Raw genomic sequence first — 19012 nt, forward strand, 5'->3', positions numbered from 1 at the left:
TTTCAGTAAAAAATTTCCTGCATTTACTTTGGCTCAAAATCAATCGAAAGTTCAGATATAATTATTAGAGAAAACAAATGATGATGACCTATCCCCCACCCCACCCTGCTTCCTTCTCTAGAAAACTCTGAATCCTGAAAAAATTATACTTCACAAATCAAATTTTATATTGATTAATTTTTGTTCAAAATCCATAAAACATTTGATCTTCGTTTACATTATTGAAATAATAGTGATCATGTCAAAATTAGTCTACATTTAAAAAATTACAAAAAATAATCCGGTAGAAAAATAATTACAAATAAAAATAGAATTAATCAAATTATCAAGTCTTATCATATGTTTTAATGTGGAAGAGTTATACAATTCAGTATGGCAATTTTGGACCTTTAGAAAAACTGAAAAGATGTTTTATTTCAGTAATCAGTTTGTGCAATTTATTTTTTAAAGATGGTAAAAATTGGAACATAAACAAAAAAAGATAACTATTTCATCAACATTTTAATCATGTGAGAGGCATAACCATTTCGAATCACAAAAGAGGTGCAACCACTTCCTTTGAAAATGAATATATATTTTAACATGAATTACATAAATAATAAATGTATCTGCTATAATTGAAAAGTTTCAAGTTAAATTATAAAATGATATCACCACCAACCATTTTGAAAGAGTGGTGAAAAAGTAGAGGTAAAAGCTCATTACTGCATCTTTTGATGAATTCATAAAATTTAACTAATCAAAAGAAAAATGTTTAGCATAACTAAAATATGGAAAAATTTGAAGCTAAAACATTGTGTGTCTCCATTAAAAAAGTAAATCAAACTTTATAATTCTTTTTAAGCATCCATTTTATTAATTTTTTTTTTTTTACCTTATAAATTGGAATTTTTAACAACCTTATAAAAAATACATTCCTATTAATATAGTATAATCACATTGATAAGTTGGTTTTGTTAAATCACTTAAAGTGATGTTAAGCCTGGTTAGTACTAAATCAGTGATCATTTTGGAATACCAAATAACAGATGTAGGAGGACAACAAAACCTCCTTGCAAAAAGTAAATTTTGCCTAAGTGAGATATGTATGTGACTGGAAAAAAACTTACGGAATGGATATTCTTTAGTAGGAAGATTAATAAACCCTTGCAAGACACATACCGCACCAAAACACAAGAAATAGTGCTTCAATTTATTGGTCATGCCTGTAAGTTTTTAGAGTAACTGTGGCATAAATATTAATAGAAGTTGTAAAATTCCCACACAATGCCGTTTGATTTGACTCAGAATCATTTGTAAAATTGAAACAATATGAACATTGAAAATGCTTTCAATTCTTCTAAGCTTGGTTAAAGTAATTGATAAAGTTTCTATATCAGAATGTTTAAAGAAAAGTTTCCATGAACTATGTTAAATACCATTTGCACAATATTTTATTGGTCATAGTTTTACTCTTCATTACAAATTAGATTTAAGATATGTATATCCATAGAACTTTTGAAAATCGGCTAAATTGTGATCTGGACACTTTTTGTTGGGGGGGGGGGATCTAATTTTTCCTTGCATTTCAAAAACATTCAGAACATATTTTATTCATTTTGTGGTTGTAATGGCTTCACCCAGATAGAATTAAGCCAACTTCTTTCCTGGCCTGTACCACATTCCAAATGAAGGTGGTTTTGGGCAAGTTTGCACAAAATGTTTAACTAATTGGAATACATGTGGAGCATTTTAATAGAGGAAATAATAATTTCCACTTAAAGCAATTTCCTTCCAAGAAAAGAATTGAATTCGATAAAGTTATCACTGTGATAGGTAAATAAAATCAATATAAAAAAAAAAGAGTGTTTAAAAGCGAGATATATATATTTCTTCAATCTCATTAGTAGGCAAGTTGGCCCATAGTGTAAGAGTGTTGGACTTATGGTCAGTAACAAAGATCCAGAATTCAAAACAGTCCAGAATTCAAACCCAAGGGTTGATACGCATATTGCATCTGGCTATACCGAAGAGTCTTAAAACGACAAAACATTTGTGGAGGACTATATTTTATCTTATTCTCCAGCATATAAAACAAACGTTAAACTAAATATGAAATCCCACCATAAAAGACTAACCACTTGTGGATTCGAGAGCTCAACCAAGCATTCTTTCTGATAGTTGTTGCCTGTGTCTTCAATTGTTCATCGATACGCCTGTGTCAAACAGCTATAAAGGATCACAAATTTCCCATCTAGTTACATGTCTGGAACATTGTAAATGCCACTGCAACAAGATATATGGCAGAGACTTCAGGTTATGACGTTGGTGGAAAACAGCCGTTGAGATACAGTCAGTTCACAAGCAACACAAGACTCATCATTATCAAAACCTTCCAACTGATGCTGATCGACCACCCTCATCAGCCATGTTTCAGAGACATAAAAAAGTATCAATCAGATGATAAACACTTTTTTAGAATAGTGATTCCTTCAGAAATTAGCATTTTTCTTTTAGATGTATGCATTTATTCAAGCTGTGCATCTGAACTTCTTATGTTTGATTGCATCTATAAAATAATAAATACTGGAATTTGCAGTTTAAACACTACCTTACAATTCATCCAGGATTTTAACTTAGAACTTTATAACACTTAGGAGTGGATCTTTTCAAATAGTTTTTTCTCAAATGTTTTCCTTGTAATTGATTGAAAATTGTGAGACAAGATTGGATTTTCTTTGAAAACAAATTTGATTTGGATTTATTTGTCTTGAACGGCATTTGAAATTTTCATAAACAATTAAAAAGTCGAGAAAAAAAGTATGCAAAATAAGAAAAGAATGAAACAATAGTTAACAAAGCCCATCCCCATGTCAATAATGAGTTTCTACACAATGTTACTATTTAGAAAATTGTTTTTAACATAGGGAATGGAGACTATTATCTATTTTCTGCCCTCCCTCTATGGAAGAATGTCTATATATTTTTCTCACAAATATAAAGATTTGGTCTGTTCCTAGATTTACTTGCTTTTCTCTCTCTCTCATCTATATATAAAGATATAGATGATAATAATGGCAAATTTGTAGGCTAACACATTTAGCTAAATAACTGACTCAAAATGACATTCCACCCTTCTTTTTTTTTTAGATTATGTGGCCAAAAGAAAGACTATTTCAGAATTTCAAGCAAGAAATAAGTTTCATATATAAATTTGACATAAAATGACCATCAGTTCCAGATGATTCTAACTTTTTAAGGACATTCACAAACTTGTTTGCCATTAATCTTATTGCTCAAAAATCAAAAATTAAACAAAATACTGGTAGAACATTAAATTTCACACGAATTTTGACATTTGATGTGTTTCTACCAGCATTTTGTTTATTTTTTAATTTTGAGCAATTATCAAGGGTCTTCATGCAGGGCTTATGGACAACCATTTCTTGTTCTAACTGAACAAAGAGTACACTAGGTTTATTTTGAATTAAAAAATGCTTTAAAATAAGTTTAAACATAAACTTATCTACATAGATAAAAGACTAACTTATCTTGGATTTGGTAACATATTCCTCCCATATTTGTTTTTCATCTTTTTTGTTCTGTTATAGTTACAGTAAAAAATACCTAAATCTCATTCTTCTTTAGAGAGGTGGGTTATTTATAAATGTAGATATAATTTATTTTTTAATTCAACAAACTTCTGTTCTCCCTTTATGTAGTTTATCCAAGATTTTGATAAAACCCATTATGAGATTTTCATGTTTTTCACTAGTGTTCAAAGTAAAAAATGCAATAAAACATTTCAGAAGCCAGATCACCAGACAATGAGTGTCAAACTGATTATTTGTTTTCCATGAAACAAATTGTGACACAAGGTCGGTTTAATGTGGGAGATAATCAGCTTCCCTCGAAAGAGACATTCTGCAAAAATAAAATTGCCTAAATATAGAAAGGTTTCCCCCTCCATTGACTAAGGACAACTAATTTGAGTGCAGCATCTGAGCAGACACCACACTTCAGCCACCAGTCCAGTACGAGCACCGGGTGTCGACTGGTGCTTTGCCAGGGCATTTTAATTCTTTTAATAATTAACTGCTACCTTCCTGAAATATGTCAGAGAGAGAGAGAGAGATTTCGCAAATCAGTACAAAAGGGTTTACTCAGGGAATAGGCAAGTGAACACTAGAATGTTTACTTTGTTTACAATAACTGACCAATAAAAAAGATAAATTAGACTCAATGCTAAATCTGGGAATGGGATTTATAACTTTTGGAAATCAGAAATTAAGCTCAAATTTCCTTAATTCCAATACTGATACCACAGAAGGTTTCTATTTATCCGATTTCGATTAATCGTCCCAATACTAATTGTATGTATTGATATTGCCTGAAGTCTTACAACTTGATTTTTGTTTCTAGCTGGAAAGAAAGATATACCACGTGAAATAGTATTAACAGAGCACATGGACAGAAGGGGAGAAGATGGCTGTCTTAGTAAAAATAATTGAAAATATTTATTAGAATCTTATAGTTCTAAAAATCCCTTTAAGAAATAAAAGTTGAGCCCTCTTCAGTAAATTAACAAAAAAGCTGTTAATCTTAGCATAAATGCAACATTAAAATTTTTGGCGTTGAACACACCGTTTAATGTGAATGCCCGCCAACATGGCATTTATAGTCAATGTCCTTTCACTTATTGTTAATTACCGATGGCCTGAAGGAAAGATAATAGCTTGTAAAGCCAAAAGTGGCTTTATGACTGGGTTTGAATCTCAAGAGTAATTATCACTTTCTACACTGATGCGTAGGCATGAAACTAGTGTTTGTAGGTATAAAAATAATTGTTAATATTTGTTTATAAATATTACAGTGTGTGTGTGTGTGTATATATATATATATATATATATATATATATATATATATATATATATATATATACACACACATTTCCCCAACACCTCTGGGCTTGATGGAGGAGAGAATAAAACTTGTTGCTATGGTTTCAAATGAACTGAAATAACAGCAATGGGAGACTTGATTCCAAATATTTTTTATGTTATATCTCTCCTCTTTTGGAAATAGGGTACGATTATGAATCAAATAATCCTTATACACTGTGAAATTTACTTTATGTATGAAAACCAAAGAGGGGACATATAACATATGAGAAATATTTCGAATCAAGTCTCCCCTTACTATTATTTCAGATTATTTGAAACCATAGCAGCAAGTTTTAATCTCCCCTCCATCAAAGCCAGAGGTTTTGAGGAAATATAAGATATTTTGTAATTCATATGCAAAACTATGAAAATAAATGACTGATTTAAACATTTTATGGCTGTAAAAAGTGCCAAATATAGGTTCTGAATGATCTTAATGTATGACCTCAAGAACAAATGTCACATAGCCCACTACACAATTCAGGTCATTAGCTTTCCAACAAGCCTTCATTCGTTAAATTTTGATCAATAGTGACTGAAATTTGAAATTTATAAAATTGCTTAAAAAAAATTTGTGTGTGTGTGTGTATATATATATATATATATATATATATATATATATATATATATATACATACATACATACACACACACTGGTAGCCAAATTTAATATTGAAATGCTCATATCTTTGGTCCTATAAGACAAAACTATATGAAAATTTGCAAGATTTTGTAAGATTATAATACCATTCTATGGTTAAAATTTTATGACATTTGATAAAAAAAAAAAAAGAACCTATATTTTCAAACCAAGAAAATATGCCCAAATTTGCATACATTTGTATATATAATGTCCTGCAGGTCAGCTTCAGTTTTGCTGCTTTTGTCATCTCCCCTGTGGCTTTGCCAGGCCACTAATTATATATATATATATATATATATATATATATATATATATACACACCCTTTTTTTTTGTTGTTGTTTTACTGTGCAAGAAGCGCAAAGAAATCGTTTTTTCAAGTCTCGCATAAATGAAAAAAGCAAAACCCTCATAGAAAATGAACAAAAAAATGACCTATTTAAAAGTTAAATTTAATTATTAAAATTGTTATAACACTATAATTTTATAAGGTAAAATCATGGGCAATAATAATGAATACATTTGTATAAAAAACACATACACTTATTTGTTATGCAAAGTCCAATTATATTTACAAGAAAAATGTAAAAGTGTGAAGTACGTTAGCACATAACATTAGCAGTCAAATTGAAAACTACTGATGTATACTGATAGCAGCAACTCTTTTTTTTGGCAACCTCTTTATTAATAAAATTATTATATCAATCAAAACATTAATTTAGAATGTATTTTTTTAAACATTTTTAAAATTCATAGTAGATAATCAAGATGGCGTCCATATGAAAAATGATTAATCAATACAAACATATCTCACAATGATAGATACAAAAATATATCTGGAATAAAATTCGATTTTTAATGAGTGATAGTGGGAAGACCTCAAAATGAGAGCATAAAAATGCCTTCCCTACTTTAAATATTACTAAACAAAATTAAATATCAAACAAGATTAAATATTAAAACGAATTGGAAATACAAGATTTCTTTTGAAGAGCACCAACCAATATTTATCATAATGTATTTGTGAAACAACTGATTTGAGGCAACATTCACCTTCCCATAGAACACACACCATCTCGAATGAGTGACAGTCTGCAGTGACCCAGATAGTTAAGAGCAGCCAGTCCCTGGACCAATGGAAAACACTTGACGTCAGCTTTGATAGTATGTAACCACATCTTTAGTTGACCTCTAGTTGGCCTCCTGGGCATGAGCACCAATCTTGGAGTGGTTCTGGAGCTATTGCTTTGTCGAACTCTACTGGATTATGACATGCAGTGTGGCCAAACCAATGAAGTCTCCTCTTTAAAAGGGCTTGGTGAAAGGAGATGATCCTGCATTTTATCCCCGATTAAGTTTGCATTTTGTATTCAAAAAGAAGCTATTAACGTTGTAGAAAAAGTGAATTAACTGACTGCTTCATATGGTTTACAAAATACGGGGTACGGCATAAGTAACGCCCTTTTTTTTAGTGAAACAAATAATGAAAAAATAAATGTTTAGGAATTAGTTAAAGAAAATCTACATAAATACATTATAAGATATAAAAAAGAGTGCTACTTATGCCGCACCCTGTATATTGAAACTGAATTATTGATTAAAATAAGAGATGCCCAAAGAGGTATGAATCGGTTCTGCTCAAAATTGAAACCACCGCTTTTTAATCAGGGTTCCACTGAACCTTAGGGTTCTGCCAGTATAGTCCAAGAGTTCAGCAGTTTCTAAATTAACAATTAAACAGAGTGGTAAATTCAATTTTGATAATCTATTATTATATACTATTTTTCAAAATTTTATTGTTTAAATATTTTACACCACTACATTCAGTTTGCTTTTATATATATATATATATATATATATATATATATATATATATATATATCGATATTAATAGGATAGCATGTGTGTTATTTTGCATGTCACATTTACATCTGAGTGACTGTATTAATTGTTATGAATTTCCACTTCTTGTAATGACCAATTATAATTACAAGAATTTTTAATAAGTTTTGGTTTCAGTTTTGATTATAGCTGAAGGAACTCAAGTTATATATATATGTATACACACACACACACACACACACACACTTTTCATAAATTTTAGTTTTGAGTCAAGCTAATGAACCCAAGTCATGATATTTTTTTTATTTTTGAAATCGCAACTTTATAATATATAAAAATTGACAGGAGATTAACTCTATAATATGAAATCTGCAAGAATTAAAATATATTTAAGTGTACTTCATGGCCGGGTGTCCCTGCTAGCTTAGATAAATACTTTTATAGTTTTAACTAAAGAGCTACAATAATATCAGGGTATCTCCATTTATGCGTAACATCTACAGAATGCCAACATCAATATATTACATGTGAATGAGTTCCCACAGGTTTCACTAGTATATTATTATAACTTTAATGTCAAAAGAAGACTAAAAAAATCATAAGAATATTTTAATTTTTAAATGCTGTTTTATGCATAAACAACTAAATTATTTCATAAGGGTTCGATGAGCCAGTGGAATGTTTCCATGGGGTTCCGCTCCAGCAAAAAGTTTGAAAAGCACTGATTAAAAAGAAAAAAATATTTTTTAATTCTTACGAACTGCAATTCTTCTGCCTACAAAAAAAAAGAGCAAGAAAACCTCTTCTCACCTCTGCTTTATGGTCTTTTTCTTTTTGTTCTTTAATATCCTTATCATTCGCATGATTTTTATCATGATTTTGGTGATTACTGCTGTTTCTATTGTTACTGGTATATGAATGATGATTGAGTCTCCGTTCTGATGAAGGTGATTCAGTGGAGCCTGCAAAAACAAAAAAATAAATAATTTTAAGGTAAACACAAAAATATGAAGAAAAAAAAATGTGTTAACAGTTACTTTGATAAGGAAACAAAATTTAAAATCAGTTTTGTCTTCACAAATTGTATTCAATACAAAAAAGATTAAATCTGCAAATATTTCAAGATATAATATTGGAAAAATGTCTTCAGGTAATATTGTTATACATTTTGATAAAAAGGGAAGTAATTGGTCAGAAAGAAAAAGTTTTACGTAAAAAATACTGGTTCTTGCCCAGAATTCCCTCTATATTAAAAAATAAAAATAAAAAGTTTGCATGATGTACATACCTGTGACAAAACAAAAATATCACATTCAAAAAATCATGTAGTTTTATTCTTTATAAAGAAAATCATTAAGTAATTAATGGGAATTCGTAGACATTACATAAATTTAGTAAGTAATCATTGACTTATCTCTCTTTGTTTCTTGAGATTTTTTTTCAAAATGGCAGGCAAATCAGTCATTCCTTTGATACTCATAAAATTTGATTCTCTTATTTAGAAATAAAACTACTTGATTAATTTTAGTGATTTTTGGTTTTGTCACATTTGTTACTAATTTTTAATGCTGTATCCTGGGGTTCTACTGTACTACATTTTCTTAAAGGATAAAATAAGACACCTGAGGACATTAAAGAAAACACTTAGAATTTACCAATGTAATTACTAAAATGTTGATTTTAGCATTGCTGAATAAAAACAATTATAACCAAAAGTAACTCATTCCTTTTTACTTGTTTTTACCACATGTATAAACATAGATATAAAAAAAAAAACATTTTTTTTAACTGCTTATACGCATATGTTCTAGTGTGTATATATATATATATATATATATATATATTATATACACACACATACACACATTTGAGTTATGTGATTATATTCATGAATCGAGTAGTTGGTGGGAGGGGGGGGTAATTGCCTACATTTCTTTTAAGCTAGCAGGACCTGTGGAAATTCCACAGCGGCATCTTTCATTTGTAATATATTGCTGCTGGGCATTCTATGAACGTTCAGTATGAATGAAGACACCGCGGTATTATTGTAGGCCTTTTGTTAAAACTGTAAAAGCATTTATTCAAGTAATCTGGTTAATATAATGTCAGAATATATCTGGTTATTATGATCTATCTTCAATATCTTTATAAGACTGTGACATATTTCCATTTGTATGGATGCCCGGTGCGAACAGAAACCCCTCGATATCATACCATCTTCAGACAAAACAGATACTACCCTTGGATCCTAGCCAGAAGACCAAGAAGATATATTTAATTTCATATACGGCCCAAAAACTTTTTTTATTTTTTTATTGCGTCTTTGGTGATCAGAAAATCCTATTTATTAAAAAAGAGGATACAAGGTTATAACATACTACAAATATTAAATTAAGGTATCAAATAATTTAATGTTCATAGTATGTTATCACTTCTATCCTTTTTTTCAATAAATAAGATCTCCCAATCTAATAATTTATAATCTGGAAACGTGACACATGTTAGTATTTATATATAGATTAAGAAAAATCTTCAGATATCATAAGCATGCAGATTCTCTAAATTTTTCGTTTTATCTCAAAACGTATGAACTGACAACTCTTTAAATACATTGTGTCGTATGAGATTAATGTTAAACAAAAATCACAATTTCTTCCCATTGCACCCCTTCTCCCACCACTCCACAAGGTTTTGTTTGATTTATGCTCATACTTTCAGGGTTTTATTTTTCCTTTGAAGTGCCAACATATTTTTGTGGATTTTTAACTAAACTCTTCCTTCAAAAGAAAAAGTTTATAAAAAAGATAAGTACTTATGCAGAATAAGTGTAGTGCTAACATCAGAATTTTACAGTTTACTCAAAAACTATGAAAGATGCAGAAACATTGAGCCAATGAAATCACAGCAGCCAAACATTTGCTAGCATTGGTTTATTAAAAATAACAAAAATTCAATATTTATCTCGAGTTGAACAAAAAAAGATTTTTTTTTTAATCAGAAAATTTCTCAAAAATTTTGTTTGCTATTCAAAAAATATTCATGATACTTTACGATTAGTGTTTGGTTTTTCTTGATTTTTTATTTTTCCAAAGTTTCATAAAAATTGTATTTTCTTCAACAACAAAAAGAATGTTTATATTTTTCATTGAATTATCTTTGTAATAAATAGATTTCATTGAAAAAAAAAAAAAAAAATTGCCAGTGTTTGCATGAAGGCTTTGGATTTTCCAACATTTTATGTAAACTGTCTGGAAAAATTTGATAGCAAGGTCTTTATACTGATTAAGTACTAAAAAGAATTTTTTTAAAAATATCCCTGTGAGTTCAGTTCTAAGTTCTCAAACTAGCACTTAAAAGCAAACGAGAAGACGATATCCATCAAAATGGATACATAAATCATAATTTTAATATACAACAATAGCTACATTAAAGTAAATTTATAAACAAAAACTAAAGTTTGCTCAAGGAGAAAATTTTAAATCAAGGTTTTTTCTATAGAAACATCCTTCTTTAACAATCATCAAATCCATTGTAAACAAATTCTGCACTTCTACACTATCAGAACGAAATTTTGTAGTTAATAAATGGGAGTTTTCAGATAAAAAAAAACAATGGCTTCTACTGATTTTTTTTTGTCCATTCTAATAAATTACAATGTTAGCTTTCAAATTATGCAATCAAAATTAACAGAATATTAATGAATTATTAAAAAAAAAACAACAACTATAGGTGAAAAATTGCAGCCATCTTGTTTTTATAAAATAAACCGAAATGGAAAATTACCTCCCTTTTGAACTCTCCTGTCTTACATAAACAAATACAATCGTTTTCTTCAAATTCTATATAATTTTCTACCTTATCGATTTTCATTTTGATTTAATAATTTTAAAAATATGCAGAATATGTAGATACCATTGTTTTCATGTGAAATTCAGTTTTATGATTTCTGAAATTTCGTTCTGATAGTGTAGAAGTGCCACAAATTCTTGTTGAGTTGCCCTTTTAAATAATCAAATTCCACCAAAGTTTCACCACTAACAATCACTATGCTGCTGTTTCAGTGCCACCGTACATTAATTAACCCTCATTCTTAAGTGGCTTTTGGGCCTTGATAAATGGTGACTCCCTTGTAAAAGATCAGGGTTTTTTTTTTTTCAATCTAAACATGTAAGGTCAACAACCAAAAAAAATTTCTTTAAAACAGATTTGAGGATTTATTTTTAGCAGAACTTATTCTCGAGTGGCTTTTGGGACTTGATAAGCATAAAAGACAATACCTCAGCATTATGAGAAAACATTTCAGCCTCAACCCACTCCTCATGTTCGGGGGGGGGGTGAGAGAGAGAGAGAGAGAGAGAGAGAGAGAGAGAGAGAGAGAGAAAGGAATAAATGTCTACTTATTCTGACTTTGTAATCCTCGTAAAACATGATAAACCAGTTAAGAAATTTCAAATTATTGAAGCAATGTGACCTCACGTGGACTTGTGTGTGTGTGTGTGTGTGTATATATATATATATATATATATATATATATATATATATATATATATCCATACACGATTGCATAAAATATTGTGATTGTCCTGATATTAATGGAAATAACTACCTCAAATGGTGCTTTCAATACACATTTACATAAAAAGAAAATTCACGTCCTAGGTAAAGAGAGGAGAAAAATCTCTAACAGAAAAGTACAAGCAACAGTAGTCACCCCCCTCCCAAACATCACCACCAACAACAACAACGCTGGTGGTTTTGTATGCAGTTTTCAAGTTCTAAGTAATAAAACCATAGCGGATATATAGAGGAGGATATTGATCGAAAAACCTTCACATTCCAACACGAGCGTCTGAGGTGACTGCTGCTGCTGCAATAAGCACATTTACATTTCTTTAAGTTGTAATGGGCAGCAGGAGAGAAAGAGAGCAAAAGATTGCATGGAGTGCAGTGAATTTGCACACACGATTACAATAGGCTTACACCATTTGCTTACAAGTCATTACGGAAATCATTTTCCTGTAGCAGTTTTAACTGCTATAAATAGCTATATTTTGAATTGATCAAATTAAGAGCACAATGACATGTTGGGGATATATATATATATATATATATATATATATATATATATATCGTGTGTCCCACAGAAACGCTGATGGTTGTTATAAACGGTGAATATTGTCAGTGAACAGATTCGTCATTCCAGCAACAACAAAATTGGCAAATTATGGACTAGCAAATACAAGAATTAAAATCATCTATTTAAAAAAAACAATCAAAAGAAATTGACTAGCTCAAATTAATTTTCACCGTAAATAATGATAAAACTTGAGCTGCATTTAAAAAGATTCAAGGCATGTAATAAAAGGTTAAGATTATATATATAAATAAATAAATAAATAAATAAATAAAGGTACCGACTTGAATGAATAGAAAATGTTAAATTTTTAATAGACAAAAAAATTAAATGCCATATCACTTTTAGTTTTATATATATATATATATATAAAAACTAAAAGTGGTATGGCATTTAATTTTTATATATATATATATATATATATATATATATATATATATATATATAATTTTTTCTTTGCTCTTTAAAAAGAATCAGTGGGCGAAACGTTAAGTTTTATTAGGTCTTCTCTTTTCCGCTTTTAATTCAATCGTCCAATTTATTTTATCCTTTTATTAAATATGTATATTTATCTTCGTACACATTACATTTCACACCTATATATACTATTCAATTTAGGTAAATAAAATTACCATAAGCTACGACAATAAATTTACTGTTTCAATCTTAAGACATTGTCAGGCAAGACCTGTTCTTCAAGGCAAGTCATTTCATGCAAATGGAAACCAAATAAAAAATAAAAAATATATATCTTCTAATCACGAAAAGTAAAACGAAAAAAAAAAAAGTTAATTATCTAGTGCCACTGGCAGCCAAAAATTTAGATTTAGCTCCATTTACTTGTTTCCAAAATCAAATAAAATTTTGAAAATCGGATTCTCTCATCATCAACTTAAAAGCATCTTTCGTTTTATTTCAAGCTGACAACCATGTAAGGAAAAACTTTTCTCTTAAGATTTTAATTGTTACAATAAAAAACAGTCATTTAAAAAATGTTTAGTCAACAAGTATATTTATGGTTAGAAAAAATCTAAGTAACCTTGGGATTTATACGCAGTCCAAGATATATACTAAGAAAAAAGAAAATTATTTTTTTAGATGAAGATAAATAATTTGAACTATTTAAATTCTTTTCATCTTGACTGTTACCATTACAGCACTTATAGAAAGTCGAAGGTTACATCGGCCAAAACGTTGTGAAGATAACCAAGATGAGAATAGTAATAAAAAATATCCAAATAACGTATCCCATGAAGTTAAAAGAAATTGCATTATTTTTCGAGAGGATAGAACCGCGACCGACGTAAATACAATAGATTTTATTATATTTACGTTGGTCACAGGAGAACATCGAAGACCCCTCATAGCTTTTTTAAAGCAACAGGTGTTAATTTAACACACAACATGCAATTGAATCTCCATAAAATTAACAATAAAAAGAATTATAATTTTAGTACTTTTTAATTTTTATGGACAATGCTTGTGCGTGTGTGTGTGCCCAGTATTTAAAATGGAGTGAACATGTTATTTCTTGTTGACCACCAAAAGAAATAAGTACCCCCCCCACACACCTAAACAAAATCGGTTTTAATAAAAGACAATCAAACAGAAAAAATTAAGCTCAAACCTGTTTCAAAGAGAAAGTTAAAATTCTATCCGTCACCAATATATTTTTTATTCATTGATTTTGACAATTTTTCATAAAGAATGTATGTATTTTGATAAAATTATTGTGCCAGGATTTATATTAAACTAGAAGGGCTACCCGGCAATGTACAGGGTTATTAAAAAAGTAATAAAATAAAAAAAATAAGTGTAACATCTTCATATTAAAACTACCTCTTTATCTTTTTCTCCTTCCGAGCACATTTTTCTTATGTACAAATAAATAAATAAAAATAATGTCATTCATCTCTTTAATAGATAACACTGGAAATGCTTGAAAAAAACCGACCATGTCTGACAAAACCAGGCCCAGCTGACCCCCTAAAGATTTTTTTTTTTTTTTAGATATTAATTATCTAGAGCAACAACAATCAAACTATATATCGATCTTGTTGGTGTTTGCTTTTTAGTTTGGGATTTTTTAGCTGGACAAACATACACACAGACAACTGCCCTTTATATAATAGGTTAGTTGCGTTTACCCGAGTGAAGAACTTAAAGAAAAATAATTCAAAATATAGTTATATTTATAATATATTTTTGGCACTTGTACAGTTTAATCAAAACATTAAAAAATGAAAAAGGTTACATTGTACGTATCCGTTTTGGGCTGAAGATCTAAAAAAAAAAAAAAAATTTCACTTAATTTGATCGAGTATATATATATTTTTTTTTTACGGCAGAAAAACACGTTTTTATGACAGCACGTTGAAGATAGACATCTTTGAATTTTTTGAACACGCCAAGGGGAAATAACTCAGTTTAAAGCCCCGACACTCCCTCCCTATCTTTAATAGTAGCTTTTCTTCCTAAAAATCAAACCTTTTGCTTGGTATCATAAATTTTTTTTTGCTGTAAAAATAAAATAATAATAAATAATAATAAACTACTTGATGAAATTTAAAAAATTTTTTTTTTTTTTTTTTTTTTTTTTTCGGAGAACTTAATTCCATAACGGATATGTATAACCTTTTTTTTCCCTCGATATTTTCATTTTTATGTCTTGATTAAACTGTACAAGTACCATATTTTTTAATGGGATTTATAAAAATAGTTTTAATTTTTTCTCTTATTTTATTTTTGATTTCAATAAATATTTGATTAACAATACTAAATTAAATAATTCAAGGTGCATTTATCAAAGTTACATAAAGACTAGAAACAAACCCAATCTTGTTTGATTTTATTAATACAAATGTAATTAATATTTTTTTTAAATAAATACATTAATCCGTTTTTCAAAATGTCCGTTTATTTTATGTGATTTTATTCTGACAAATTTTCATAAACATGTTCAATCTTGTTTGTTCCAGAGTTAACATTTTCTCACAAATTATGGTTTGAAATAAATATTTTGACACAGATGTTTACATGTCAAACATGCAGACATAAGTATACATAGATTAATGAAAGATTTAACAATCAAAATCAACACAAAGATAAATGTGTCTAATTTACTTCAATAATCAAATATAAAAATTTATTTTTATTATCAAAAGTAGGTTTAATCTTAACTGATAAAAAAATTCCTTTCACTTTTAATAGAAACAAAAAATATTCCTTTATTCAGATTTTTGTGACTAAAATAGGAATTAATCTAAGGGCAGATGTTTCATTTAGAGTTTGTGAAATAAAGTGAACAGATTAGGTTATAAAACTTATCTCGTTTTAAAAAAGATTTATATTTTATTCTCATATGCATATATTTAATAGTTTTAGCTCGATTAGTGGCTTCAGTTTTTACAGCAAGTTTTACACTATTCTCAACACAAATCGAACACACACACACACACATCCAAGGTAATGGTTCCTTAGGAAATGATCTCCAGACTGTAGTGGAACAAGGCTATAGATAGCTAGATTTCAAAGGTCCTTTCTTTTAACAAAGACACAAAACTTTACCAACCACTGATAGCACAGTTTCAATAGCTTAACATACACAACTAACATAAATTGAGGTTTTAAACAAAATCTCATTCCAAAAATGGCATGTTGTGACAAATAAAAATTCATCATAATGGAAGTAATAGTTATTAGATCGAACAAGCCTAAATATTGGACAAAATCTCATTACCTTTGTGGAAAACTTTTTTTTTTGGGGGGGGGGGGGTGACACAAAGCATGACTTTCACCGTTCAAATACGATTCATTTCAACAGCTAGCACACTAAATCTTAATGATTCAAAGTGCATTAAAGATGAAGCTACTTTTTCTTTTAGTAATAAATTAATTTAAAAAAGATACAAAAAAAAAACAAATCACTAAGATTTAGACCATTTAAATAGCGGTGGAAACAACATTTTCAGTATATCATGCACAAAAAAATTTTTTTTAACTTAAATTGTTTTTGTGAGAAACACCTTCAACCTATATTAAATTCAATATATTGAGAATTGTCTCTTTTTCTTTAAGATGGGACTATCTTTAAATGAATTCAAGTGTATACAATATGATGCACATAAAATTTAAAAATGCAAACATTTTCATGTAAAAAGTTATTGCTCATCAAAATTAAATATTGCCAAATTTAAATTAAAAAAAAAAAGAAATAAAAAAAAAAATACCTTATAAATATTAGCAGTAAACTTTAAGTGTTTAAAGACTGTTCCACAAGCCATGATTATGCTGTTACCTGTTCTAGAACCACCCCTACGGAGGATTAATCATAACATAATTGCATCCTATCATTAACAAACATTTTATCCTCTTACTAATGTGGTTGTTTCTTCATACACATTATAAAAATAATTTTCAGCTAAAATTTTAATTTACTAGTTATTCGCACAATATTGGATTAGAATAGAAAATTTACACAACCTTTTACTATAAATCAGCTCTATTTTTGTCAAGGAAAACAGCTATAATATTTATATTCACGGTTTCAGCTCTATTTTTGCTAAGGAAAAGAGCTTTGATAATTATCTTCACGATTTCAGAAAAAAAAAACACACACACACACACACACACACACACACACACACACAATGTTAAACCAAAATCATATTTTATTATTTTTATCATGCTGGTTACAAACGTTTCAGAAATATAAATATTTCAATTATGTCTGCATACAGAAAAATACCCCCCCCTCCTAAAAAAAAAAAAAAAAAAAAAAATTATTCAAATCAGATCAGCTATCAGTTCCAGTAGTGAGCAAATCTAGTAGGTTTCAATACTGTTTTACCTTACTAGATTAACTGGCCTCTGCTCAGTTTTGAAAGTGGTCAACGATTTGACTTTCGTATTAACTATTTTTGTCCATTGTCCTCCTGTTTTCAAATATAACCAGAGCATTACTAATTCTAAAATGTTCGTAGTTAACATGATTAGAATAATAAATATGCTTGTAAGTTGGCTTTTTTTATGAAAATTGACTTAGTTCTGAAACCGCAAATTATAATTGCATTACTGTGTTTTCGTAAATGTTAATCCAATGAAACTACCGTGTTTATAAACTAATGATTAACAACAGGTAGAACTGTATTATTGTATAAGATTGAGACTAGAGACCTGATGATAATGCATTTTTAAAGAAATCAGTTTTTATTTATTTATTTTTATTTCATTTTCACACAAAGCGAAGCACAGTGCCACTTTAATGTAAGGGACTACTATTGCGGACATAAGTTTGAGCAGCAAGGTGTCTGTTCACATTACACTTGAACTTCTGCATGTTTTCCTCTCGCGCCTGTTATAGAGTGTGGGGGTCATCGACAAATATACCCATCTCAGAGACTATTTTATCAGAAAGGTCATTTATGAATATTAGGAATAATAAAGGTCCAAGGATAGGCCTTAGAGGTACACCCGCATTTATATCATATTGTTAAGATGTACGATCGTCGAGGAAAACCTGGATCCTTCTTTTATTTAAGAAGCATTTAATTATGTTAAGTATTCGTCCAGTGATACCGTATGATTTTCCTGAAAAGACAATCGTGCCATACCCTGTCAAAAGCCTTAGATATATCTAGGGCTACTGCTCTACCCTCCCCTGCTTTGTCCATTGTATGGTATATATGTTCAGAGATTACAGTTAGGATATCTGCTGTAGAACAGGTTTGCCTAAATCTATATTGTTGGTCAGTCAGAAGTTTAGCAACTGTAAGGTGATGGATTAAAGCTTGGTTAATTATGGACTCAAATATTTTGACGAAAAGCGGGAGGAAGCTAATGGGGCGATAATTTAATGGGTCAATTCTTTTGCCCAAATTCTTGTAAACTGGTACCACAGAAGCAGTTTTCCAGCAGTCAGGAAAGCAAGATTTGTTAAGACATTTGTTGTAAAGTTTGGAGAGGACTGAAACAACCTCAGCGGAGCATTTTTTATGTCTAGGGTTTTTTATATTATGCACCTGAGAAGAGGCAATTTTCAGATCATCCAGTGTGGCATTAGTCTGCAAAGGAAAGTCAGGGAGGGAGTGGTTTGCTGGGTCCAATGGGGAGTTGGAGACAAACCAACTGGCAAGCATGTTAGCCTTCTCGGTTGCCGTGCAAACAACCTCATGATTGTTGGAGGGGGGGGGGTATTATTTACTACTCTGTTGTAGATTTTCCAGAAATCACAGGTTCCTATTTTCTGTGCTTCGATGTGTTTTCTGGTGGTTTCAGTATATTATCTCATAGCTGTTGCTATTTCTTTCTTACAATTACTTCTAGCTTCTATTTACTTTTGTCTGTTTGTATTGGACTTATGTCGGTTAAATCTGCGGCATGCATGCTGCCTTTGTGCAATGGTAGCTGCACAAGCAGAAGTAAACCATTGGGGAGAGCGAGGTTTGCTTTAGAATTTTTGCGTGGGAACATGT

The 19012-nt window shown here is 29.6% G+C and overlaps 1 protein-coding gene across 4 annotated transcripts in view; it reads right to left on the reverse strand.

The window, feature by feature from the left end:
- The window catches only part of LOC145247443 (WW domain-containing adapter protein with coiled-coil-like), a 220044-nt gene that overhangs the window by 100963 nt on the left and 100069 nt on the right, over window positions 1–19012 (reverse strand). For all 4 annotated transcript variants that reach the window (XM_080109211.1, XM_080109214.1, XM_080109213.1 and 1 more), the window contains one exon: window positions 8216–8367. In XM_080109211.1, the coding sequence (XP_079965337.1) occupies window positions 8216–8367 (152 nt within the window). The remainder of the gene's footprint in view (window positions 1–8215; window positions 8368–19012) is intronic.

This window comes from Euprymna scolopes, chromosome 25 (genome assembly GCF_053919585.1).
Source record: "Euprymna scolopes isolate OS-2025 chromosome 25, ASM5391958v1, whole genome shotgun sequence".
Taxonomy (NCBI): Eukaryota; Metazoa; Mollusca; class Cephalopoda; order Sepiida; family Sepiolidae; genus Euprymna; species Euprymna scolopes.